The sequence below is a fragment of the Falco rusticolus genome, chromosome 4 (genome assembly GCF_015220075.1).
Source record: "Falco rusticolus isolate bFalRus1 chromosome 4, bFalRus1.pri, whole genome shotgun sequence".
Classification (NCBI taxonomy): domain Eukaryota; kingdom Metazoa; phylum Chordata; class Aves; order Falconiformes; family Falconidae; genus Falco; species Falco rusticolus.
Genome location: NC_051190.1, coordinates 96738972 through 96764637, shown reverse-complemented (window position 1 = coordinate 96764637; position 25666 = coordinate 96738972). Strand labels below are relative to the sequence as shown.

The following is a 25666-nucleotide window of genomic DNA, read 5'->3' as shown; positions in this document are numbered from 1 at the left end:
AAAAACGCACCGAAGTGACTCGCCTTGCCCCGGGGACGAGATGAGGCCCCTGCCCCCCGCAGCCGTGCCCGCCCGGCGGCCCCCCGCGCCCCTCAGGAGCCCCGCCAAGCCGGCCAGCGGGAGCAGGAGCCGCAGCACGACAGGCGGTGGCGGAGCGGGCGCTCCTCAGCCCGCCGTCCCACGACACCGCGCCCTTCCCGCCGGCGCCCGCGGCCCCGCACCGGAGCTCTGCCCGCCCCGCCTCGCTCCGCCTCCCCAGGGCACCACACGGCTCCGGCCGGCCCCGCGCGGGGACTCGCCCCGGCTCCCCAGAGGGGACGAGGAAGGCCCCCCGCCATCCGGGCGGGCAGAAGGGGCCGTACGGCCCGCTCCGGGCCAGCAGCAGCAGTGGCCGCGGTGGAACAGGGTGGAGGCGGGAGGCGGCGCCACGGCCAGTCCGGCCCCGGGCGCCGGCGGGCTTTGGGAGGGGGGCGAGGGCGAGAGAGGAAGGGGCCGGCCCCGCCCCGCCCCGCCCCGCCCCGCCCCGCCTCTGCTTAGCTCCCCAGGCCGGGCACCGTAAGGGCAGCGCGGCCGCACCGCGGTCCCCGGCCCGGCCCCGCTTCCCGCCCCCGGCCGCGCACACCCTCCCGTCCCCTCCCCTCGGCAGGGCCCGCCCGGCTGCCCCCGCCCCGCCCCCTCCTCCGTGCCCGGCCCCGGCCCGGCGCTCCCCTCTCCCCGCGGCGGCGACGTGGTGGCCGGGCGGCGGCCGGGGCCGCAGCCATGTGGCTGGCGCTGGCGGCGCTGCTGGCGGCGGCGGGGGCGCAGTACGAGCGCTACAGCTTCCGCAGCTTCCCGCGGGACGAGCTGATGCCGCTCGAGTCCGCCTACCGCTACGGCCTGGACCAGTACAGCACCGAGAACTGGCCCGAGAGCGTCAACTACCTGGAGGTCAGCATGCGGCTGTACCGCCTGCTGCGCGACAGCGAGGCCTTCTGCCACCGCAACTGCAGCGCCGCCGGGCAGCCCCCCCCTGCCGCCGCCGCCGCCGCCGGGGGAGCGCTGGCCGAGCTGCGCCTCCTGGCCGGGGTGCTGCGGCGGGCGCAGTGCCTGCGGCGCTGCAAGCAGGGGCTGCCCGCCTTCCGCCAGGCCCAGCCCGGCCGTGACCTGCTCGAGGAGTTCCAGCGCCGTGAGCCCTACAAGTACCTGCAGTTCGCCTACTTCAAGGTGAGGCCCGGCCCTTCGCCCCTCCGCCGGCCGACCGCCTCGCCGCCCTGCCTGCGCTCCCCCCCGGCCTCGGCTCCCCCGGGTCTCGCCTGGTGCTCCGCCACCTCCTGCCACGCCAAGCGTGCCTGTCAGTGTCATGGTGTGTCCCAGCGGGGCCTCACTGGAGGTGGGTGCCTGGTGCACCCACTGCTGGAGAAGCCGCCTGTCATGCCAGCCTCTTGCCTGGCCCTCGGAGCGGGTTACTCAGGGCCGTAGCCTTGCTCCCCATCACCTCTTTCACACCAGCTTAGCTGCCGGTTGTCCACCCCACCTCCATTTCTCCCGCTCCGTGGTCGGGCCCCCCAGTCCCTGCCCTCCTGGGCTGCCAGCCCTGCGCTGCACTGTCTTCCCGCTGGCAAGCCTTTGGGCCCCTTCCTCCTGCTCACCTCCTGTAACCCAGTGGGGCCAGCGTGTGCCTTGTCTTTCCCTCTGATTGCCGGCACAGTACCGTCCAGCTCCCTTTTCACCAATTTTTCCACCACTCATCCAGCACGTCCCCTAGATTAGCTCCTCTGGTTCTTCCCCAGCCACTGGACCCTGTTTTCTTGTCCTGTAGTTGTCTTGTTCCTACCCCTGCCTCTCTCATCTTTCCATCCACCTTACTTTCTTCTAACTTTCTCTGAAACTTTTTTCAGACCCTTCATGTCACTGCTGTGCTATTGCAAGCACTCTTCCTTGCCTCCTGTCCCTCAGCGTGTGCATCTTCCTCCCTCGCTCGTTTCTGGTTCAGTTCTTTCAAGTGCAGCAGCCTCCAGCCGCTGACACGACGGTAGCCCGCTGCCTGCAAAACTCTGGTTTTGTTATGGCCACAGGAAGGAATAAAGCAAAAATGGGCTGCTGAAGCATGACACTAATGCTAGCCCTGGTGTGGTATTTACTTTTTGCTCTCAGGTCAGCCAAGACCAGGGACACACACCTCTTTTAACAGGTTTCATCCCATTTTTCTAGCTTCTTGTCATCCTTCTGTCCAGGATCTAACTGACAATTTTCTCCCTCCTACTCATCTTCATCTTCTGTTCTCTAAATCAAGGCACATCCCTCATATCATCCGCTCAGATATAGCAATTACTTGCATTTCAGAGAAATGGGACATCTGTTGGGGAAGTAAACAAGCTGAACTCTTTGGTTAGATTGTTTTCTTTTTTAGGGATTCATTCTCAACATATGCCAACATACCTTATATCAGGTTGCGTGCTTGTGCATTGTTTTTGAGATTGCTGCTTGAAAATACCCATCTCCTTAACTGTTGCTGTGTCTTACTTGTAGGAGTGCCATTTTCTCATGAAAATATCAATGGTTTTCCCAAATGACACAAACAGATGCAGGGAAATGTGTTCTCAGAAAACAGGAACAGTATCCACGTGCACAGTATCACACCAGCATAATTCTGTGCGTGTAAAGCCATCCCTATGACCGTACAGAAGAGCTGAACTTTACAGCCTCTGCACACACAGAACAGAAGGTATCAAAGAGTGGACATTTCTTTTGAGTAACAGCGTGGGTGGGCACACCTTGCATTCTCAAAGCCGTATACGGATACCAAAATGACATCCCCACAAATGTTCCATTTCTTGTCTTACTTGCTTGAACTATTCATTCCCCCCTCGTAGTATGTACAAAGTTTGCAATGTGTGGATCACAGCAAAAGTAATTCCTACCTACTGGTTCTGATACAGTTAAGTAACTGGCAGGTAGGAATGGGAGAGGAAAATCAGAGAAACGCCTCCCCCCTTCCTTTAAAGTGTTTTGCAGTTGCGTTTGCAGGAGGTTTCAGCGGTTCGGTTCAGTGGTTTTGCCTTTAGTGCCAGTTGTTCATATTGTATGTTTTATTAGATTCTAGTCCTGCTCTGAGCTCTTCTCACTCACTTGGGGAGTTTTGAATGGGCCTTCTAGAGCTACAGACTGCTATGTACAAAGGACTTTTTCCTGGCTGGTGGCTTTCTGAAGAAAGGAATGTCACTTTTCCCACCCCCCACCCCCACCAACAGCATTTGTAATATAGGAAGAAGGCAGAGGGAAATGCTTTATGTAATTTTTTAGAGTGACCATGTGTTTATTCAGGTGGGTTCCACAGTGAAATTTTGCCACGTCTTAGATCCTGGGAGTAGACGTTTCTGTGTTGCTGCTTGTTCCTCTGGAGGGAGCTTTCTCGTAGCCACTGAGTTCGCTTAGGAATGTGTTTCTACAAAAACTTTTTTTTCGTTTTTTTTTGTTAGTGGTGAAAATTGAGATCAGGAGAGAATTATGGACTAAGCAAAAATGAGACACCCATCAGCAAACAGAGTTAAAGCATAAAGCACGAAAGAAACCAGGCATTTGACGAAAGTGCAGCTGAGATTTCCCTTTGCGTTTAGTGCTGCCGGGGCTGACTGAAAGCGCATAGTTTTGGGACAGCAGGGAAGGGCAGCTGGCAGAGCTCCAGTGCTGGGACACATAGCGGCACAGCAGCAAGAGCTCATGTTAGGGGGAGGTCTTTCTTTGGTGCAGTTGTCTTTCAGGTTTCTGTTGGAAATGAAAGGGTACTTTTTATGGATGCAGAGTGCATGTGCGTATGTGCTTGTGATTCTGGCTCATAGTTTTATATGTACACTTCCATAAGCTGTTTCAGATGTGAGGTGGAACTCTATCACTTAAACATCAATATGCTGAGTGGGTTGATATGGATCTTGGCTTATGAGGAAAGAGGTTTTAACATTTCACAAATGCTTAAGACTTGTACTTTCTCACTTTTCCCAAATAAGTGTATATATACTATATCATTTATAAAAACATATAACATAAAAAAATATAAATTAATGCACAGAGAAGTTCATATATATTTGGCACATGCAATGGTAAATGAGGAATACATACTTCATAAAGCATCTCTAGTGGGGTTTAAAGTTAGTTTAAAAACAATTACAGAAAATCACATAGTACGCTAGGACACGATTATTGAGGAAGTCCCTGCTGTTTGCTCTGACTTTGTAACACCATCAGGAAAATACACTGTTGTAACGTTGTCTTCTGTGCTGCTAGGCAAGTAACTGACATAAACACCCTGCAAACATGGTAAAATGATGGCTCTTGCCCAGTATCTGTAGGTTAGCGTCAGTAATTGCTGTGTGATTAATCCTACACAGGAGCAACGGTATAATCTTGTGCCTTGTCAGCTGTATGAACAGGGGAGGGGGCAGGGAAAAAAAAAGCCTGCTTTTTGACTTAAAATCATCTGTGCTATCTGCAACAGTAATAGACTTTTAAAATAAAAAAAATATTCATAGTGTTGCAGCTAGGAGTAAAACTGAGAATAATTATATCAGTTTTACTGTATGGTCATATCTGTTGAGGCTGTGGTTTCAGCAGAAGTAAGTTTGGGAATATAGAGGCTGCAGGGAAGTTCCTTGACAAAGCCTGGGAAACTCTGAACTGTTTGTTTGGTTTTTTTCCCAATTAATCTTCCCTCCTCCCCTTTCCTCCTCTCCCCATCCCTGTTTAGGCTAATAATCTTCCAAAAGCTATTGCAGCAGCTCACACATTTCTTCTGAAGCATCCAGATGATGAAATGATGCAAAGAAATATGGCCTACTATAAGAGTATACCTGATGCTGAGGAACATATTAAAGACTTGGAGACAAAGCCTTATGAGGTATGCTTTTTATTCAGTCTGGTCTTCTGGAACTGTTTGATTACTCCTCTTACTGTGTGAGATTCAAGGATCTCAATTGCTTATGTGTTCTCAGCTCTTACTCTCCCTCTTGCTGTCTTCCTCTTTCATTGCTGTTCTGCCTTCTTGATGCATTCAGTAATTCTCACCTCCCATGCTTTTCATCATTCTATGAATGAGTCACAGTAAATCATAGACGGTGGCATACCTGAAAGCTACTACATGCAGATCACTACTGGAGCTAAACAGGTGCAGGGAGTTACTCAAATGCATGAGTGCTGTAGCGCACAGCTTAAAATAACTCAGACATTTGGTGTTAAGATCACACTGAAAATCTCTGTCAAAGCCTGTGCTTTAAACTGACACTGTTACTTCTGTCCAGCAGGTTTTTCTGTTGATCTGAAATGGAATTACCTACTCTGCTCTCTAGGATATATCTGGTAAAATCTATTAGCTATCTGTATTTCTTGTCCTCATTTTCATTGGATAACAGCTTCTATAGTAATCCAGAATTTCGAAGACATCATTTACTGTCTTTGAATTTACACACAGCTTTCCATAGATCTGTTTACTACTGGGTTTCATTTCTGCCAATTTTTTAGAATCTCTTCATCAGGGCTGTGAGAGCATACAATGGCGACAATTGGAGAACGTCCATCTCAGACATGGAGCTAGCTCTTCCTGATTTCTTCAGAGCCTATGATGACTGTACAGCAGCCTGTGAAGGCTCCCGAGAGATCAAAGATTTTAAAGACTTCTATCTCTCCATTGCAGGTGAGTGGCTAGGAAACAGTAAGGAAAGATGTTCCAAAGGTGCATTTCCGTTTATCCATAGGTCTGGCTACCAAAGTCCTGTTCCTCTGTTTGCAGTGTGAAATGCGCAGGGTGTCCCCTGCTCCGTTTGGGCCAATGGGAATTGATTAGATTCACTGAAAACTGCTTGAATTCTGGTTTAGTCTGTTTTTCTTCTTTTCAGTAATATAAATGAGGGCTGTCAGAAAATCAGAACATGTAGAGGAATGAAGCTGGGTTAATTGATATTGATAATATACAGCTGTGGGCTGGCTTCAGGGGCGGTGGGTCGGCTGGTGTGGATAAGGTGCAGCTGTGGCTGGTTCCTGCTAAGTAGTTAAATAGCCCTAAGGGCCAGGTGAAGAGGAGCAGCTAGTGAAGAGAGACCTGGAAGAAGCAGAGGGAGGAGAGAGCGTGTCCTGGATGTAGGAGAGACAAGGAGAAGGATGATGCAGCAGAGGCAAGAAGCAGGGTGGACTGGCCTGAAGTGTATGAAGAAACAGCATGAACAGTAGATGAACCTTTGAGACTTTGGGGGGGGGGGCTGGCCACACCGGGGCAAGGTGTGGGAGCACTTACTGAAGTTAACCTGGTATGGGATGGTAAAAGCTTTGTTGCAGCCGGCTAGTTTTGAGGGTGCTGCAATAAGAACAGAGAGTTCTTACATTAACGTGGAAGCTGTGTGTCAGAATAAAATAGATGCTTAAGTAGTGACAACTGCTCCATCCAGCTAGCAGCAGTTATCCAGACAAGTCTCTTGACCATTACCTCAGGGTCAGTTTGGCTGCCTTTGAGGCTTAGTGGTTAGCCTGCCTTCAAAGTCTGCTTTGTGATTTCTGTATCACTGGTCATACAGATTTCCTTTCTCATAAATATGACCAGTTTCTGTTGACTATTTTTCATCTTTCCTACAGCAGATTTTTTCTGGCAGATAAGATTTCTTTTTCTGTAGTGTGCAGCTTAAAAAAAAAAAAAAATCCATTGCTTTGCGAAGAAAAAGAGATGGAACCTTTTTGATGGTGCATGCATTCCCTATGCTCTTTGATAGCGAAAGAAACAAGTAATTTCTCTGGTGCTCTGGGCTCAGTGTTGTTTGTGTGGAAAATGCCTGCATCTTTTCTTAACAAACTTAAAAATTTGAAAAATGCAACAGAATTTCTATAGTTGCCAGAAGGAAAACCAGCCCAACATTTTGTGAAACATGTTGATACCTGAGCAGCTCCACTGTTTGTCACAGTGTGGAACTGGTATCTGCCAGTACAGCTGACACAGAACAGCTATTGCAGGCTATTCCTCAAGCCTTGCTTTACTCTTGGGCAAAGCAGGCAGGTGCCCAGGACAGCAAATGAGGAGTGAAGGTCAAATGACAGGTAGTAAAGAGGAAACACAGGCCTTCGTCCCCAGGGAGTCCGAGCTCCAAGCCGCCATAAAGGGTGCAGTGTCTGTGCTCAGCTGTGATTGGCATTTGCTGTCATCCTTCCTCCTCAGAAGGAAAGGACAATTCCTAGCAGCAGTGGTGAGAAGGAAAGGCAGGAGTTACCGCATTGTGTCATCATGACCATGTGCACGCATTTCAAATATTTTGTTCTTAAGAAAATTCAAATTTACTTTCACTCTTGTCCCAGGGAGATATATTCTGCCTGGAGGTTTTTACTGCAGAAAGCAGATGTAGCAAAAAATGTTAACCAGAAGTATTTGGTGTTTGCACTAGGTACATGTTGATTGATCCCTGAGCAATGAGGTGTGCTTGGAAGCCAGTTGGCCTCGTTGCATGGGATTGTTTCACTGAGGGACTTGCATCTCTGATTTCAAGTGCTGACTGGAATTGAACACTACTGTGTCTGGAGGCTCTGCTGCTCTTGTAAAAGATGGGTCTGATAACTTCATTTGGCCAATCATTTTTAGTTAGCTTCAGTGTTCTTCATGTTAGGAGTTGTCAGAGGTGTAAATGGGGGAAGGGACCTTTGCTGTTGTGCCTTGGTCAGAGGTGGAAGCTAACTTGCTTTCACCTGCCAAATGTGGCTAACAGGGAAACTGAGGCTTTAAAATAGTTCTGTTTGGCGGTGTTGCCTAATGTGATACATCCTGAAGATGCTTGAAATTCTTCGGTGGAAGGTTTTCTTGAAGGTAAGATCATCTCTAATCCTGTCCCATTGTAGCAAGCTTTTGTAGGCTGTGTAAACTTGTGAATTTAAACATTTCTGGCTGAAAGTTGTTCTGTAGTGAGCAGCATATTTGTGCCTGTCTTCTCTTCTAGAACATCCAAACTGCAGGCACAAAATGCGGCTGTCTCTGGAGGTTTAATTTGCAATCATCAGTTGTGTTTCTCTGTGACACAGTTGTACTCAGCAGCATGTTTACCTTATTCATGCAATAATTTAATGCAATTGCAAAGGCTATCAAAATAAATAATGAAAAAAGTACTGTTCACAATTATGAAATAACATGATACCCCATAACAACTCCATATAAAACCCACGGCCACAGACTGCCTGTAGGTGTCAGTGAAACCTAACGGCTTAGTTCTCTGGAATTGCAGCTTGTGATCCATTTCAAGTCCAGACCGCACTAATACTCAATGTGTACTTCACATGGAGTTGTAGATGCTCAGTACTTCCAAGCAGCAAGATCCAGATGCACAGGACCCAGGAGAGCATTATAAGGCCAAATTTTAATGGGCAGCTAAAGGGAGGGTTATAACAGCCCACTGTGTGCTATCAATATCCTGTGTTGTTTTTTTCCTTCTAGATCATTACATTGAAGCCCTTGCGTGCAAAGTGCAGTGCGAGAGTAATCTGACGCCCATTATAGGAGGCTTTGTTGTTGAGAAATTTGTGGCCACCATGTACCATTACTTGCAGTTTGCTTATTATAAATGTAAGTAGTGATTTAATATGCTTAAATAACATCAGGATGATGTGGGACAGTTTCCATTCATGATCTTTTTCCTCTCGTTACAATGCTTTAGAATGTAACTAGTGGCCTGCAGAATCTGTATTTTAACCTGTTCTGGGACAGATAGTCTGAGCTGCCTGACATCTTTTTCTCCCTGTGTAACTGTAGTTAACAGACACGGGAGAGAAACATAATGTATAGAGCCTGTGCTTATAGTCCATGAGTCCCATAAGAGCTGGATTTTGCCCAGGGCAGGCCCTTCCATTTTAAGTTATGCGTGGTTGTAACTGGTCTCCACTTGGGTGTTGGAAAAATGGGGCAGTTACAGAGAAAGTGTGAGCTGATCCATCACTGCCTTTCATTCTTTATATGATACCTACTGCCAGCACAAGTTGCTTACAGTTTTCAGAGTTTCATATAAATGATAAATGTTTATAGTATGTGTATTATATGTTCTTCTGCCTTTCTGAAGTAACTCATAATGTAACACATTAGGGTGAACAAAGGTTCCTATACATTGGAACACATGCAATGACACAGACCCGTTTTGTATACCTGTATAAAAAATGCCATGGTTTGATCCAAAAAGCCGTGGTGCTCAAGCTGTCAGGCCCACATGGTTGTTAAGCAGCTGAATATATGGTCCTAACAAGAATTCTTTTTCTTAAACTTCTAACTCATTCAGTTAAAGAGAAGAAAGATTGTGACTTCAAAGTAACACATCTAATGTAACACCACTTATTCTTTTCCAAAAGTACTCAATTTTCAGTTTACTATTCAGAAGTTCTTCCACAGAGAAATCTACAGAGTATTTTGTACCATTCGCTTTTTCCTAGTGGATTCTTACAGTCCTGCTAGATTGGGGCACATGGGGGTTTTGAACAAAGAGGGGACCACTTACCTAACAGAAATTGTAGTGCTTTGGTGCTCAGAGATTACATATTTGATAGGTAAATCATTCATTGCATTTTGTGATTTCTTGAGGAACTAGTTGCACTGCGAAGAGCACGTGTAGCCCTTAACAGCTACTCCTGCAGGCTCCAACATCAAAGGGAAGATACATCCAACCATGTCGCATCAAGCTATTAATGACTTTTGCTTATGTTATGTGACTACACGTTTTACACATTGACTCTTCCCTGTTTGTCAATCCTAGTACAAAGAAGTGTTTTTTTATTTATTTATTTGTTTACTTGTTTTTTAATAAATGCCCCAATGGGGATCACCAGGCTGTTGACTGATGTTTCACTGATACTGGGATACCTGGGAGGGACGTTTGGTTAGGATTTTCATAGAAGGCCATCAGAGGTAGGTCCCCATTTTTGAATCATGGCCTTACCTGCTTCAGAACACACAGATAGCATATCCTTTTTGGGAAGCAATGTTTTTTTTTCTGTGCAGCTGGTGTGGAGGTAGAAAAAGTGTTCTGTTTCCATCTGAATTTTTCAGAGCTTAGATAATAGTAGGAATTGCTTAATTTACCTTATCTGGATTTTTGTGTGTGTTTATTAATTAGTGAATGACATGAAGAATGCAGCTGCTTGTGCTGCTAGTTACCTTCTGTTTGACCAGAAAGATGAAGTAATGAAACAGAACATGGTCTATTATCAGTACCACAAAGACAAATGGGGACTTAAAGAAGAGGATTTTCAGCCCCGATCGGTAGGTGAATTACTTAAAATGCCTTCTAGAGACATTCAGATATGTTCCTGAAACTCTGTGGGTCAGAGGTTGGGAAAATGTGTTATCTGTTGGTTCTGGAGTTAAAACAGATATTGTTTTATTAAAACCATATAGAAAGTTGTACACAGATATGTACTGTGTAATGCAGACGCAGAATGTCATTATAGTTCTTCCCTTTGTGTTGAAATATGCTACAATAGGATATAATATGATATGGTGACAAGTAAATTCACACTGGTACTTGACTGCTACTTATGCATATCTTTATCTACCTTGATAAATAAAGCAACTGGCCCCTGAAATCTCCTGATGAAAAGATCACGGTGATGATCTTTTGGGCTTTTGTGAATCACTTATTATTTGCCAACATGTAGTTGCCCACCTGCTTGTTATTTCAGGTTCTGTGGGCTTTTAAATGTGTCTGGATATGATAACTCCAGCTAAACTCACTTCCCACTTACTCCATTTGGAACATAGATGGGTGGATGAGGATGGAAGAAGGTTCAGTACTGTATTGCATCTAATTATCTCAGTTAGAATACTGCAAAGAACCCAGAGTAAACATCAGTCCATCCAACAAAGATCATGATCTGGCTTTGAAAAATTACTCTAAAAATGGGTTTCTATGCTGGCCTTAAATTTCCACGTCCAAGGAAATTTTACAGATAAAAGCATCTTTGCTGTGCTTCTTGACTCCTGCAGCCTGGACTCTGACAGTCAGATTGGATTTTCTGTCATTTCTTGTTACCAGGATTTATGTCATGCAACTGAATTAACTGCTTTGTGATATTTGAGCGACTCCTTAGGCATCAGTGGTACGTGGCTGTACAAGTAGTTAGCCATTAAGCAACACATGTTCCACAAATGAAATTTAGTGCCTTCCCTTTCTCTTAGGGCATGGCTTTCTGGTGGAAGAGTTGTCTGAGTTAACCTAGCTGAAGCAACAGCAGGCATCCTGCAGGGTAACATTCCAATTGCCCTTTCCATGTTGCTTCTTCAGACACCTCAGTCATGGAGACCTGTACTGGCCCAGAGGGGCCCTTGATTCTTAATGCTGCATTAATACATCTGTGCAGTGCTTAGGTGATTGACTTTATCTGTAGCAGCACCGCAGAGCAGTTCATGTATGCACCTTACAGGTTGGACTGATAATTACTGTTTCCTTCCTCTCAGGCCAGCCAGCTCAAGTAAGAAATACCACTCCATTTGAGTGAAGGGTTTTTTATTTCTGGACAGCTGTTGCATCCCTTATCCACACACTGGAAACCCAGGCCTGCCCTGCGGAGCCAGCCGAGACTGAGGACAGCAAAAATGCATTTGGTTCTTTCAGGCAGCAGCAGCAAGTCTGAACTCGGAGGGGAAAGGCACCACACCTTTGTCACTGCTTTTTGGGAACAGAATGGTGCTTTATAGCCATGTTGGAGACAATGTTTAATGGTAGTGGGACTGTGGGGTAGCAACAGTATGAAACTGCAAACCACAAACATATTCGGCTTACATGTGCAGCGATGACAGAACAAGGGCCCTACACATGAACTCTGAATGTTTCATTGATAGCTTCTCAGGAGCTGGGGACCACAGATAATTTAATTTTCAAGTATAAAATATTAAATGCACACAGCTGTATTTTCTTGTACTTTGATCCATGTAACTTTGAACAGAGTTGCTTACTGTCCTAATCACTTGCCATGAAAATCATAATGCCTCTGGTTTGTTTTCACAAAGTGGTAATGGGGTGACAGCAGCATTTAGCTCTGGCACTAAGCTCTAGATGTTCTTGGAAAGAGGAATTCTCCTGTTTTCCTCCCCAAGAAGAGTTAAACAGGATTATCAAAGTAGATTACTGTTGGTATTCACAAATATGAGAGTAGGTGGCTGAGGTAAACTGCTGCCCAGGCAAGCAGCTGGGGGAGCGAGGAGGGACAGGTGGGTGACTGAGCAGAATTTCCCTAGCCCAGACTCAGGCTGGGGTGGTGAGTCATTATCATGCAAAATAGCTTAGTGTCTCTTTTTCCCAGAACTGCCTGCTGCCATAAGCCAGTGCACAGGGAGACAGAGACTTTCTCTTGTCCAAAGCCTGCTGGAATGCAGGCACAGGCTGCTGCTCAGCTCTGGCAGTCTCATTCCTTATTTTAAGACTCGCCAATGCTTTGAAACATGAGAAAGGGGAGAGTGCTTTGTTCTTCTCACGCCCATGGAGCCTGTGCTTAGAAAGATCCACAGAGGACATTGGATACGCTGCTTGCTGTTCTGCTGTTTCCTTTCTCAAACATTATAACCCCTCTTGGGATCTACCTTCTACTAAGTCTGGGTCTGACTTCACTGGAATAGTTTCAGGTGGCATGTGATGACACTCCCCTGTCTTGCTACCCTGAAGTAACATTGAAATTTTGGTTTTTGATAGGAGGCAGTTCGATACCACAACATCACCACACTCCAGTTGGAAATGTATGAATTTGCAAAGGAGCATCTGATGGATGATGATGAGGTGAGTTTCCTAGAGAGGAAATCATGGTCAAAACCCCAGCAATCACATTAAAGCGAAGATGATATGTAGATGAAACTCTAGGATTTAGCTAATATGGAAAAACCTTCTTGTAACCGTGACCAATTTATCATAAGTTTTTCTTTTGTAAATGCAATATAAGAGACAAGCCCAAAAAACATGACATAGCATTTAAAAAAATATGGACAGCATTAACACAGAGGTTAAATACAATGCACTGAGCCCACAAAAAAAGAAAATCCACTTCACAAGCTGTAACACCAGGGGGCAGAGAAGCAGTGTGTATATATATATTTAAATTCTAGGGTTTTTATTTCTGAACTGTTGTTTAAGTTATGTTTAAACATCCTTATAATTTTGTCCAGAAGTGACCACCTAAATTATAATTTTTGTCAAAAGGAAGTCTTATCTGTTATTTTTTTTCTGCACAGTAACATTTTGGTAGCCCAGTCTTGCTTCTTAAATGGTTGGAATTCATGGCCAAATAACATATAATGGCTACTATTAGACTGGAAATAAGTAAAGTGGATTTTTTGTGCAAGAAGAGTAGTTAAATTGTTGAAAGGGCATTTCTTTGTCTCCCACAACTGAAATTAAAGTATAAATCATGAAGGTTTTGGATTGCTTTTTGTTTTGCTTTGTTTTCAGAACCTTTCATTTAAAGTTTTTAAAAAATGTTCAAATGGTGGAATAGCTCTTTGCCAATGCCAGCCAACTATGTTCAGTTATGGCATGGGGCACGGTACTTGTAATGAGCACTGCTGAGGTCTTTTTTTAGTTAGAAAACGATGGTTTATGTTAAAAAATGAAATCACCTTTGCAATTTTTATATTATCCAGCACATAGGGAGAGATTATGTTTTATAACGGAGAAGTAATAACATGTCTCTGCTGCCTTCAGTATGCTAGTGACCTGAAAACAACTCTATACATAAAATTGCATTGCAAGGTTACCCGACTTTAGGAAGACTTTCCATTGTGATAAAACTCCATGAAAGACAGTTTAATAAGGTTGTTACAGGGTTAAGCTTAGAGGAGGACTAGTTTGTATGGATTTTCAGCAGGGTGTGAAATACTTGAGCACTTCTTTATATTCTGTTTTTGGTTTGTGCTTTGCCCATAATGTGTTGTTATGTTACGCATAAACCTAACTAGTACTTTTTTCTTCTTTGATATCTGCTGCTTCAAAACACAGGGATGAATAATTAAGGAAGGGGAGAAGCAGTCCATTGTGAGGGCTTTCCCCATGTGTTGTTACAAGAAGGAATTACAGAAGCAGTCTTCAGCCTCAAGCACCATGTATAGAATAAACAAGCATTCATTTTCTGGCATTCATTCCTGTAGACTGTTTCACTGGTGCAATTATAAATGACCTTGCAATCTGCAGGAGGGAAGTGCAGTGGAAACGTCAATTAAACTTTTGGGGAAGTGACAAGGAAGTATCATTACACTAGATGAGCACTAAACAACCAAAATTACTGGGCCTGGTCATGCCACAGATATCCCTACCCCACACTCTAATTGTATTGGGAAAGTTACCGTCCTCCTCTCCTGGGAAAAAAGTTGAAGGGCTTCTGTGCCCTCCCTTACTAGGGCTGAAGAACCTAGGAGAGATGGAGGCTTGGCTCTGGTTTTTGGTAGTGAACTCATAAATCCCTGGCTACCAGAACTTGTCTTTGGCTGCAGGAGCCTTCCAGGGAGTCCAGACAGAGCAGGAATAGCACAAAGGTAAAACCACTACCTTGCAGTTTCTGCTGTATGGGCAGGACCTGGTAGTGTAAGTGGAATATTTTTTTAATATTTCTCCTGGCACGGATGGAGAAGTTTATTCCATGGGAATGCTGAAAATTGATGAAAAACCCAGATAAGGTATTACAGTAAAACTTTTATTAAAAATTGTTAAAAATGGGGGCAACCTCTTTTTAGTGCACTCTGTTTATTTAAACCATGTGCTGCTTGGGCCATAGGCCATACCTTATGTGAGTTTCTGTGGTCCGTGTTTGCTGTCTGTGAAGTTGCTTGTGGGCCAACAAGACCATAAAATAATCTACAGAAGAAAATCATTCTCTTCCCTTGAGTGAAGCAAAAAGATTGATGTGGCAAAAGGATCTCTTCCTATGTGAATGTGTCATTATTCCCAAGCGGAGAATCTCACTTTATTCAGACTTCTCAGTGCTCCTGTGTCCCAGATCATCCATGTGTCTTTTTAAATCCCATTAACAAAGCAAGTGAGAACATGTGGCTTCTTCCAATGTACATTGCAGTAATTGTAGAGGCTGGAACATGCAGTAATGATTTTTGCATATGTCACTATGAGAAATACTGTCCTGTTCCTGTTACTTTATTAATGTTTTTCCACAAGGAAATGAAAAACTGGTTCATAACTTACATATAACTAACATAGTAGAGGTGACAGAGAATATTAATGCCAACTAGCTACAAATTACATTTTCTTAAAAGTAATTATTATTAAATATCCTTACAGTTTTCCACAGTGAAGTTAAAAGAACATTACACAGTGTTGTCCTCTTGGTTGGCCATGAGTAGTCAAGCTTTTTTATTTCTGTTCAGATGTGTAATGCATAAAGGCTGTAATAGATACAACTAGTGTTGTGCAGATTTAAACAGCAAACTGAAATGTTGTTAAGAGCCAGATACTCAGCTAGTGTAGATATAACTTCAGCACTACACTAATTGTATGAGACATGTTTCTGGCCCATAGTATCAGTGTTCCTGAGAAATTTTTTTTTCAGGGATGGCTACTTAGCTGTTCTAAATTACATAAGAACCACAAGTATTTGGCTGGGATGATCCTACAATGTGATTTTTTCTTTCTGTATTTAATCAGTAGGTGAAGAACTGTTGGCAGCTTTGACCCAATTTTTTGGCATTTTGTTCTTTTTATTTGTATATAATATGTGTGTCCATTTGTATAGTAGCCGAAATTCAAATGCTCCGTTCCCAAGCGTGATGCAAAGGAGAGTAAGTGTTGAACTGATGTGACTGGTGGAAAGAGAATATACGGAACAGCACCAAGGCACGAGGGCCCAGTGGACTGACTACTGATGGCAAATAATAATCTGAATTCAGCCTATTTTTCTGTTTGGGAATTGCAACATTTTCAGCCTTATTAACTCACTTTTTGCATATGTTCAAATGATTTATGGAAGAACGCTCGTAATGGCAAGTTGTAATTGCAGACCTGTAAACCTTGCCCTGCCTGCGACCTCAGACCAACAGGGCTGCAATAGCACTGCTACACTGAGAAGAGCTGGTGGCAGCTGTTTCAGAGAGACTTGGTATTGTTATGGTCTCTGTTCAACATACGCTTCTTTAAAGAAAAAAGAAAATGTTCTTTTTCATCATCACTTCCTAGTAGAGTTACTGCCCCTGTGGCTGGCTCTCCAGAAGCTTCCTGCTTTCTCAGCTTGCTTCTTTATCTTGGTCAAAGGTGTTCCTCCTTCTATTTAAACAACCTACCATGGGAAGCTGCAGGCATGGTTGGGCTTAAAAGGCAGGTGCTTATCCCCAAGCTGCAGGTGCTGACATAAGGAGGAATTTTTACCTGCCCAGTTTTTCTTAATCTTCTGCGTGCAGCATAAAGCAGGCAAGTGAGCATAAGTAGAGCTCAGAAACAAAGCCACTAGAAGGCTTCTGTTCTCAGTGCAATGGGAGCAATGTTGAAGTTGCTCTGAAACTAGGTTGACTCATGTTTTATAGGCATTATAAAAATTTTAAGAGGAAAACACATTTATTGGATTACTGTAAAATACTATTGTAATAACTGCAGTGTACTGCAATCTGCCATAGCATACAAGAAAAGAACAGTTATGTATTCAGAATAGATCATTAAAAAATGCAATGGAAAGATACCTGAGAAAGTAGTTAATATGAGTGTAAAGAACAACTAAGCTTTTTTAATATTGGAAAAAAAAACCCTACCTAAAAGCATGGGACAGTGGGTCACACTGTGGACTAAGTATCTGAAAAATAAACAAGTTAAGGGCCAAATAATTTTTCTGCACAAAGAATTGAGGGATTTTCCCCCCGCCCCCCCCGCTAGAATGTGAGGAATGTACAGCCTGGTCTGTGCTGCTCATGGAGGGTCTGGGAGGGCTTTGAGGTGGTTACAGTGAACTCCTGTGTTTTAACTGAAGGTTAGATCAAGGAACTTTTTCTTGGTTGAAGGCTGAATAAACCTTTCAGGCTGAGCCACTCCTTGACACATGCCTTACTGTTATCCCGAAATAATGTGTTGCCCTGCGAAATATGGCTGGCCAGCGGGCTGTGTGGTGTGCATTTGCAGCATATCGGGCCCACAGAGCACATGTCCTCCACAGTCACCCATATGAAACCTCTGTCTTCAGTGTTCCAAGATGGTCATTCACCCTTGAAGAAAATCCACTGCTTTTCATAACCTGACTCTTTGTCACTACTCCCATTAGTTACTCAAATTAGTTACCAGGGCAGTTACAAGACAATTACTCATTAGTTACAGGGCAGCCCTGAGTTATTCTTGCAGAGGCTACCACAACCTTGCCACCTACACCCAATACCTAAGGGAATCAAATCTGTTATTCTGTTAACAAGCTTCCAGTCATTAGATCTTTAACCTTTAGCAAAATCTGAATTTTTGCTATGAAGGACAGCTGGGGGACATTTTGTGGGATACATGTTTTCCTTCTCGGTCATAGATAGTAAGGAAACAAAAAATCCAGCTAATTCTTGCTCTGTGTATTGTCTCTTAAGGCTCAGTTTGTTGTCTGAGTTAGGATAAAGACTTTCTTATTCATTTGCTGATTGTCACACATGAAAGCATGTTCATAATATTTTTCTGTAGTTCTTAATTCATTCTAGAACACTATTATTTTAATATTTTCTGTTACTTCTCTGAAGAACGGGCTATCCCACTGCAGTGCATATGAAATCCCTATAGGAAAGGCCTTCAGCAGGTCTGCGTGGAAAGTATGGGTTATTGCAAGAAAGCTGTTTTTTCCCAGAACTTTTCCAGTTCACACTGAGAAAGGACAAAACAGATTGTAGGTGGAGGTGAGGACCTGTGAATGATTAATATTTGCTACGCAGAAGGCAGTCTTTGCAACCAACTTTGCAAAGTGTCTGGGTCTGTCAGCGAGCAGTACAAGGGCTACTGCTTCCTACTATTTTTAAATGCTGCTGTCGAAAGAAAAGTTGGTGCTGGACCATCAGTCTCAAGTAGGCCATAACTGAGCCATGTATTGGTAGCTTTTCCTCTTTGCTGTTTATTTTAATAGCTGGCTAGGAGTCTCCAAACAGATGTTTCTTCTAAAAGGTTGTGTTTTGTGTGTGTGAATGCAGCATTTAATATTGCATAAGGGCCAGCAACAGTCGCTGGCCCAATGTGTACCTTGGTCTTAGACACTCAGCTTGTGGTAATAAGTGAGGAGTTCTGCATTTTTGTCCTTTTTAGGACTTATTTTTTCATATGATCTAACTTCACTTGGAATAGTGCACCAGTCTCACTAGCCTGGATTAGCTTATTCAGAATTGACCAAGGACTCTTTTAATTTTTTTATTATATCCACCTAGTCAAGTACCCTCCGTAAAACCTTTTCGAATTACTTACTGTGGTACAAAACTTGTTTTTTCTGTTTGTGCCTCTGTCCAGCTGTTAATCTAAGCCAAGGGTGCTCAATATGCATATCTCACACATAATTAGAGGCTCCAGTCAGATCAGCTTCTGTGATTCTTCTTACCACTCACATCAGTCTGGGAGCATTTCCTTCCTGCTGTCCAATGTCATGCATGTTTCAGGCTATACCTGAAATGGTATATATATACACCATTTAGTATATATAAATTTGGTATATACCATCTTTTCCCATGCATTTTTGCTCTGTCACTCCCACCTTCGACTGACTGTCCCTGGATTGGGAGAGGGAAGAGGTTGGTAGCACAGAGAGGGAGATGATGGGGTGCCAGCAGAGCTCCGGTGCAAACCAGGAGGCGATGACCGTGGACCGAGGGCCAGCTTGCTAACGAGGATGTGCTTCACTGCAGCTGACCAAGCAGTCTGCATGTGCGTACTTTCCAGTGGTGGTGGTCTAACTACCATGCATGTACTGGTCTGGCGGCAAACCCTTCTCTTCCCCAAGCTTAGTCAGACTTCACATACTGATTTACTAGCTGCCAGCCAGCCAGCTGCATCACGCTTTGGGCCATATATTGCTCAAGTCTGGTTTACATCAGCACTGTGTCTGAGCAGCATATTTGTGTAACCTGCATTAGAGCTGGGTGGCTGTTGTCCCCTCTAGTAGCTGGCAGCAGAAAGAATTAGGGGTTTGCAGCTGACTTTGCACGTAAAATTTGATGTTCTTTCTATTAAGGTAGGTAAGAGCCAAAGAGCGTACCAGATAACAGGAGGAACACCGTCGCGCTGAATGCTTAAATCATATCAGAGAATCATTTCAGACTCCAAATCCACAGGCCAGCATGAAGTTATTAGGTATCTGTGGGCAGGAGCCTTTTTCCCTGGAATGAACACCTGTGAAATACTTGCCAGCTTCAGTCATGCAGAATGCCTGGTGCGGTGTCAAGTGAGTGCTAATGGGGCAAAGACAGTGATCAGTCTGGTCATAGCTGCTAGTGTGACAACGTGATCAGCTCTTCTGATGTAGTGTTATCACCTTTGCATTAGGCTGCCAACCACACTATAGAAAACTTGCAAATGTTTGACATTCTGACCATGAACACACAAGGAAAAAATACTTTTAATTATGGGGTTGGTTTGTCTTTAACTGTAATCCGGAGTTTTTGCCTTTTCAAAAATAACCAACATCCAGGCAATTTTCCAGTTGTATTACAATGTATGTGTATTGTTTAGGCAAGTATTTTTATATTTTTGCTGTATTTCAGCCTCTCTTACTCTGCAGTACTTCTCATTAGACTGCAGCAGCTTCCATCATACTTTACTTTAGAGATCAATTTCAGGCACCAGAGATTGCAGATTTCAGTAAATTTTTTTTCAAATACTATTGCTTTTAAATACCCTTTTCCATTTAACACTTGGGCTTCGTACATGTTTCTGGGTTTGAAAACATACCAGAAGAAAAAAACCTGAATTCTGTCTGGATCCTCTGTGTCTTTTGAAATATCCTATCTTACTGATGAGTGTGACAATAATATGGATTGAATTAAGTTCCCATATGGTTGAGTTACCAGAGGTACAATATTGAATTTCCCATGTCTTCCTTATACTTAATTCTGAGTCATCCAGTCAGATGTTTATGCCTTTGACTCTACCTCTCGGACTTTTACCTTTTGAGAGTTGTCTTTGCAGGTAGACTGAGGAGAGAAATCCTTTTTAATAGCTGTTACTCTTTCATCACACTGCAATCCTGAGGTGTAAAAGAATCAGTCCAAATTAGATCTGGGACCCCTGTAGTAGACAGCCATATTCCCACTCGCATAACTCTGTTTGGAGTTAATGGGACTTGCCTGTCTCTAGTCCTTTAAGAGGCACCCAACTGCTTGTGCCTACAGTTTTAGGAACTGCTATAAAACTTGACCTGAAGTCCTCTGTGCCTCGGTTTCTGTATCTCTCAACTGCTTGCATAAGTCACTGTGTTGGATCTAGTGGCTATTTTCTTCATGTGCATTTGTGAAGTGGTATTGAGTTCCTCCCACGATTGGGCTCCTTAGGCAATCAAAATACTTCTAACAAAGGAGAACGTGCAGAAATGTCGAATTCCTGTTTTCCAGTTGCCAGATTTCCTGCAACCAGGAAGACAAGTAGGGAATATGAAAGTGCTGGCATTTTTTCTTGTGTTTTTATTGAATTGGGTACTTGGATTTTTTGAACAAATTCAAAGCAAAATAAATCGCCATCCTTCAGGACTTGCTAAAACCACTTCATAGTTGCAAAAACTCAACAGTATTTTGAGATGGAGCTGTGAAGCAGGGAACAAGAGCAGCAGTTATTTCAGCCAGCTTTCCTCCCACTTTTATTTTTGTTTGCTTGGTTCTCATTCTTTCTCTCCTTGCTAATTACACATCTGAAAAATACGATGTTAATATTTTTGATCACTGTATCCGTAATACAATTGTTGTATTCAAAATAGACCAAATTTCTCTATTTCCTTTTATTATTTTCACTGACAGAGGTTTCAGTGGCCTTTCCTCACCAGAATAGAAAACTGTAAAATTTAGAGCCTTAAACTGAATGTGTCTGGAAGGTGCTGTCGTCCTAAGGGAATACCCTTCTAGACAAAAATGTCCTTAAAATTTAATTAGTATTTTAAGATACTGTTTGCTGTCTTCATCAGGCAGGCTTAGAAGCCTCATACTGTTCACTAAGGCTTGGAATGGAGGGTGAAGGGAAGAGGGAGAATGAACATCCAAGCAAGGATGACTTGCTTGCAACATAACTATTATAAATTATCATTATTTTAAACTTGAGAGTGAGTAAGAGCTGATCAGATTTCCCAGCAGAATATTTTTCTATCAGAAAGTGACAATTTGTTTTGGGGAAAAAAAAGAACATCTTAAGACCTTTTTAGAATATAGGTTTATGTCCAGAAAGGAAGAACAGGAAAGTTTTAAAAGAACACAGTTAAAACAGTTTAACAGAACATTATAGTTACTAGAATAAAGTGTTGGAAATGTAAAGTTGAGCATCCACATTACCCTTACAGCTCACCATTTGAGTTGTATCAAAGAGTGAAAATATGCAGAGGCATTCCCACGGGGTCTCCCGTCTCAGTCAGTGTTGTTTCTGAACTCTGCATGGAAGGCAAATTGTGAAATACTAGTATTTCTGAGGGTGCCAGCAGATGGGCTGCTACAGTCAGTTTTGAGTAGTCTGAGATGCTGCTGCACGTTTGCTGTTAGCTACTTGCTTTTCGCTACTGAAGGTGTTGCCTTGGGCTGATAGCGATTACAACAGGTTTTAGCTCAGTTGCTGTAGCCTGGCTGACAAGGCAGTGAATTCCAGCCAGTGGGGCTGTATCATCCCATAGTACTCAGGCTTGACTGCAGAAAGACGTTTGACTGTGGTTTATAACACATAAATACGTTAGGAGTAGCTTAAACAAAGTAAGTTGGATTGTTCTTTTGTGCTGGTACCCTGTATTAGTATAATGGAGCTTGTAAATACAATATTTTCAGGCCTGAATCTAAACCCAATGTGTTTGTTTCCAGTGTGGAAAACATTCTAGTGTCTCTGGTTCTTTACATTTTTGCTGCATTGAAACATGGCATGTGAAGATCTGTGGTTGAAAATGGAGAAGGTGTGTGCTGAAGGGTATGGCAGAGGGCATAAACAGTTAGAGCAGACAGATGTGAAGTCGAAGTTATCGTTCTACAAAACATTTTGCTTTGAATTTTTAAGCTTTCTAAAATTCTTTAAAGTTTTAAGGGATTTTAACAATTTCCTAATTTTACAGATGCTTTAAACATTTATGCCTCTACTGTCCAAGTTTGAGTATTTCATTGTCTATTTAAATACCTGAAAAAGTACAAGAAGATTTACTGGGAAGTGTAACATTTCCTTCTTTTAAGGTCTGTATGTCACTGCAAGTACTTGTGCTACCCCTGTGTGGGCCGTTTAGTTCCACTTTATAGGCTTGTTGTGCTAGCTTCTGTGTGAAGGGTGTTAAAAATATTTAGATTCTGTTATTATGGTTTATGTTTATATTAAAGTAGTTAAAATTTTCCACTGGTTTTGCAGTACAGGTTTAACTTGTTTCTGTTAAATATAATCCTTTCTAGGGTGAAGTTGTGGAATTCCTTGATGAGCTGTTAGAAGTGGACGAAAAGAAGGAATCCTGATGAGTGAAATCACCGCAAAGTGTTTTACAAACGTGAAGACTCACCATTGCTCCTTACTATTGTTTTGGTCACCTGTAGTTCCAGTTAGATATACCTCAAAGCTGCTCCTTTAAGCTCCACCTTAAGTCACAAGATCCACTCCTGAAAGGTCACTTCTGTGCTGCACTGACTCTTCCATGAGTGTGGCTTTCCACTGTGCATTTACAGAATTGGTGCATATGGGTTTTCCTCCTGAGCTTGCTTTCCTTTACACAAACATGACAAAAGAGACTATCTGTATCTTCTGGGCTGACACTTAAGGTTCCTCATTTCAGTGCTCTTCCACTAAGTTATAACAGTACAGCTAAATTCCAAAGAACTTTTGTCAGATTATGGACCATGGAAAACATAACAGTTCCTCTAGACTTTCTGAGCTGTGTATTGTATTATTTATGTATGTCTTTTTCTGTGATGATGAATAAAGTGATACTGAATCCCAGTGCACCTGCAAGATGTTAAGATACATTCAAATAGCTGAAATAAGATGATCAACAAAGCACAACTAGTGGTCTTGTAAAAAATGCTTAAAGAATTCCGTAAGCAGTGTTAATCTTTCTTAAAAACTAAATTAAATTACATGACATGAAACTGAGGTCACTTATAAATGAATAATAAAGAATTTCTTCTACCTACCAATTCTTACTCTTTCTGTTGAAACAACTTGTGATTCCTGTGTGAGGTCAGGCCAATCTTGTATAAAACAATGGTGATCGCCATACTTAGTGTTCTCTTCTGTAGAAAAGAGTTTGCATGTTTTTTTCAGTCTGGTGGGACTTTTTCATCCGAAAGTAAGTACAAGTGGAGACTGAGGCAATTTTAAGTGGAATCTTGAAAAATATTTGCATGTGAAATCTTGACATTTTTGTTAATTATATGGGGCAGAGTCCAATACAGAAGTACTTTGAAGGCCCAGAAAATACTGTTTTAGAGAGGAGTAGTGAATTAGTACCTCAGGCTACTGAAGAACAGAAATGTCATTGACCACAGACGAGGATTCAGGATTTCATCCTTTGCTTTCCTGTCTTGTTTTCAAGTCCAAGTCCTACAAGTGGTTTCATTCCACTTACGTCAAAGTAGACAAGTGCATTCAGTGCTTTTATGACTGAACCCTGATTCAGCTGAATGAGAGTGAATTGCAAAACCAAAATCTGCTTTAGGTTTTTAAAAAGACAAAACGTGATCTACACTATCTTGCTGAGTGGTTGCTGCTGTAGTTCATCGGTGTTGTAGAAGTACGGTATCTACACCATTGAGTGTCTGCAGAGAATAAGGGGAATCCACAGGATCAGTTTTAAGTGTCCTCTGTCCTGTGGCAGCAATGAAACAATTTTAAAACATTAAATTGTGTGTGAAAGATATTTGGAAGAACAGTTTGGGTTTTTTTTTCTTCTTTAATATAAATCACAACTAATCCACTGAGGTTGATGGGCAGACCATTCTATTCTCAAAATGAAAATCTATTAAGAGCCTTTTAAGGAGATTTACCCATTCCACTTGTGGTGACAAGACCAGAATCTAGCTTGCTATATGTTTCGAACATAGAGAAAGTGTATCAGATTCCCTTACATTTTCTGTTCCATGCAATATTAGCACTCTATTGTAAATTTATATAAGAATTTACTTTTTAAAAGTCACAAGCAGTTGATTGTAAACCATCACTTCCCCATGAAATATATGTATTGTGATACCCAGCTGGGTTAGCTTCTCCAGTTTGTCCCTAGTTTTTTCCTGCTGGAGGTGTATGCTCAAGGGAGAGGTTACTGCACTGCAGGCCTCTCTTGTCCTTCTGCTTTCCAAACCTGCACAGGACAACTCCAGATTTCCTCCTCAGGAGCTCAACCATTGATGTTAAGGTCATATGCCCAAATAACTTCACCTTTATACTCTAGCTCCCAAATCCAGAAATCCTGCTATTGAAGGGCACGGAGCTGGTTGGAGATGGATGTATCCATGTGCGTTGCTGTCGCATTTACTTTTTTCTCATTGCAGTGTACCAAACTGACTTAGGAGCTCTGCCAAGCACCGGCTGTTGTCTGGCTATTTGTTTCTGTAGTGCCTTCGCTCTTGTGTGCTGTCCGTGGGTACCGCGATGCAAAATCTTAAAGACTTGCAAAAGAGGTGCCTATAACATGTTCCTGGACCTGAGGCTTTCCATAGCTATACATCTTGTGTGGAAATAACATGTGTAAATCAGATTTTGCCTGTTGGTGAAACAAGCAGCATAGACTACAGGAGGTATGAGATGACAGAAAGTCAGTTCCAGGTTCTCTTTGCTTTGCCGCCCAGAATTACTTCTTTCCAGTTAAAAGAACCCCCTTCCCCTCTCCAGCAGTAATTGTCAGATTGCTGTAGTCTCTTTTAAAGAACCCGGTGTGTGGTAAAATGCTGTAATATTTTCACTCTACTGGTGGAACACTGAGCACCGGAGTTAACCTGTTCTGTGATTCATTTGACTTCAGTGAGTTTCACCGGGGATACATTTAGCACCTATGAACCCTAGTTTTTCCTTTTCATCAGTTATTCGACCACTGCAAGTCCCTGGGGTATGATAAATTTCCTGGTAAGCTTGCGATTCTGTCTAAGGCTTCTTCAGCTGATCTCTTTTCATGTCCAGTCATTTCCTCAGCGCTCAACCTTACAACTGAAATCCCCTGCCACTGTGCCTTCTCAGGTGGGGATTTCGTGATTTACTAAGATGTCCATTAGCCAATGATTTGTTCTTCTTAAGCCTACTTTAAGTAAGTCTGATGTCCTTTACCGTTCCATTTAACTTGAGGAGGCAACCGATACTCTTGCAGCCTCCTGAAATGGCACTATATGATCCCTTTTTCATTTTGTTCAAGTGTCTGTGGATTTTTTCTGGCTTTCTTAATTTCCACTACATATGGTCTCAAGCCAGTTCAATCTTAATAAGTACAAGTAGTTCTCAAACCCTTGTTCTTTTCTAATGAGAAATAGCTCCTCTTCCAGTTCTTCAGTATTTATTGTGGCTTTTTTCAGCATTCTCAGGTTCTTTTAACTGCTTTTTCTTTTGCTGCTGCTATTGTTAAATGCCAA

General features: G+C 43.0%; 1 protein-coding gene across 2 annotated transcripts; it reads left to right on the top strand.

Moving 5' to 3' along the window:
• The first annotated feature begins 699 nt into the window (after positions 1 to 699).
• LOC119146977 (cartilage associated protein) lies at positions 700 to 23245 on the top strand. Of its 2 annotated transcripts, XR_005103907.1 has the most exons (8): positions 700 to 1203; positions 4721 to 4870; positions 5491 to 5662; positions 8429 to 8557; positions 10092 to 10237; positions 12663 to 12746; positions 22186 to 22300; positions 22511 to 23245. XR_005103907.1 is itself a non-coding variant. In XM_037385394.1 (7 exons), the coding sequence occupies exons 1-7, from the start codon at positions 760 to 762 to the stop codon at positions 22568 to 22570; spliced, it is 1185 nt and encodes a 394-aa protein (XP_037241291.1). In that variant the 5' UTR covers positions 702 to 759; the 3' UTR covers positions 22571 to 23245. The 2 variants fall into 2 exon arrangements, 1 of the variants encoding a protein (XP_037241291.1); XM_037385394.1 differs by lacking the exon at positions 22186 to 22300 and having other exon boundaries at positions 702 to 1203.
• The last annotated feature ends 2421 nt before the right edge of the window (positions 23246 to 25666 follow it).

Coding starts and splice junctions, on each gene's coding strand:
- LOC119146977 (XM_037385394.1), top strand. CDS start 760: ATGTGGCTGGCGCTGGCGGCGCTGCTGGCGGCGGCGGGGGCGCAGTAC. Junction 10,238..12,662: donor AGGATTTTCAGCCCCGATCG/GTAGGTGAATTA, acceptor GGTTTTTGATAG/GAGGCAGTTCGATACCACAA. Junction 12,747..22,510: donor ATCTGATGGATGATGATGAG/GTGAGTTTCCTA, acceptor AATCCTTTCTAG/GGTGAAGTTGTGGAATTCCT.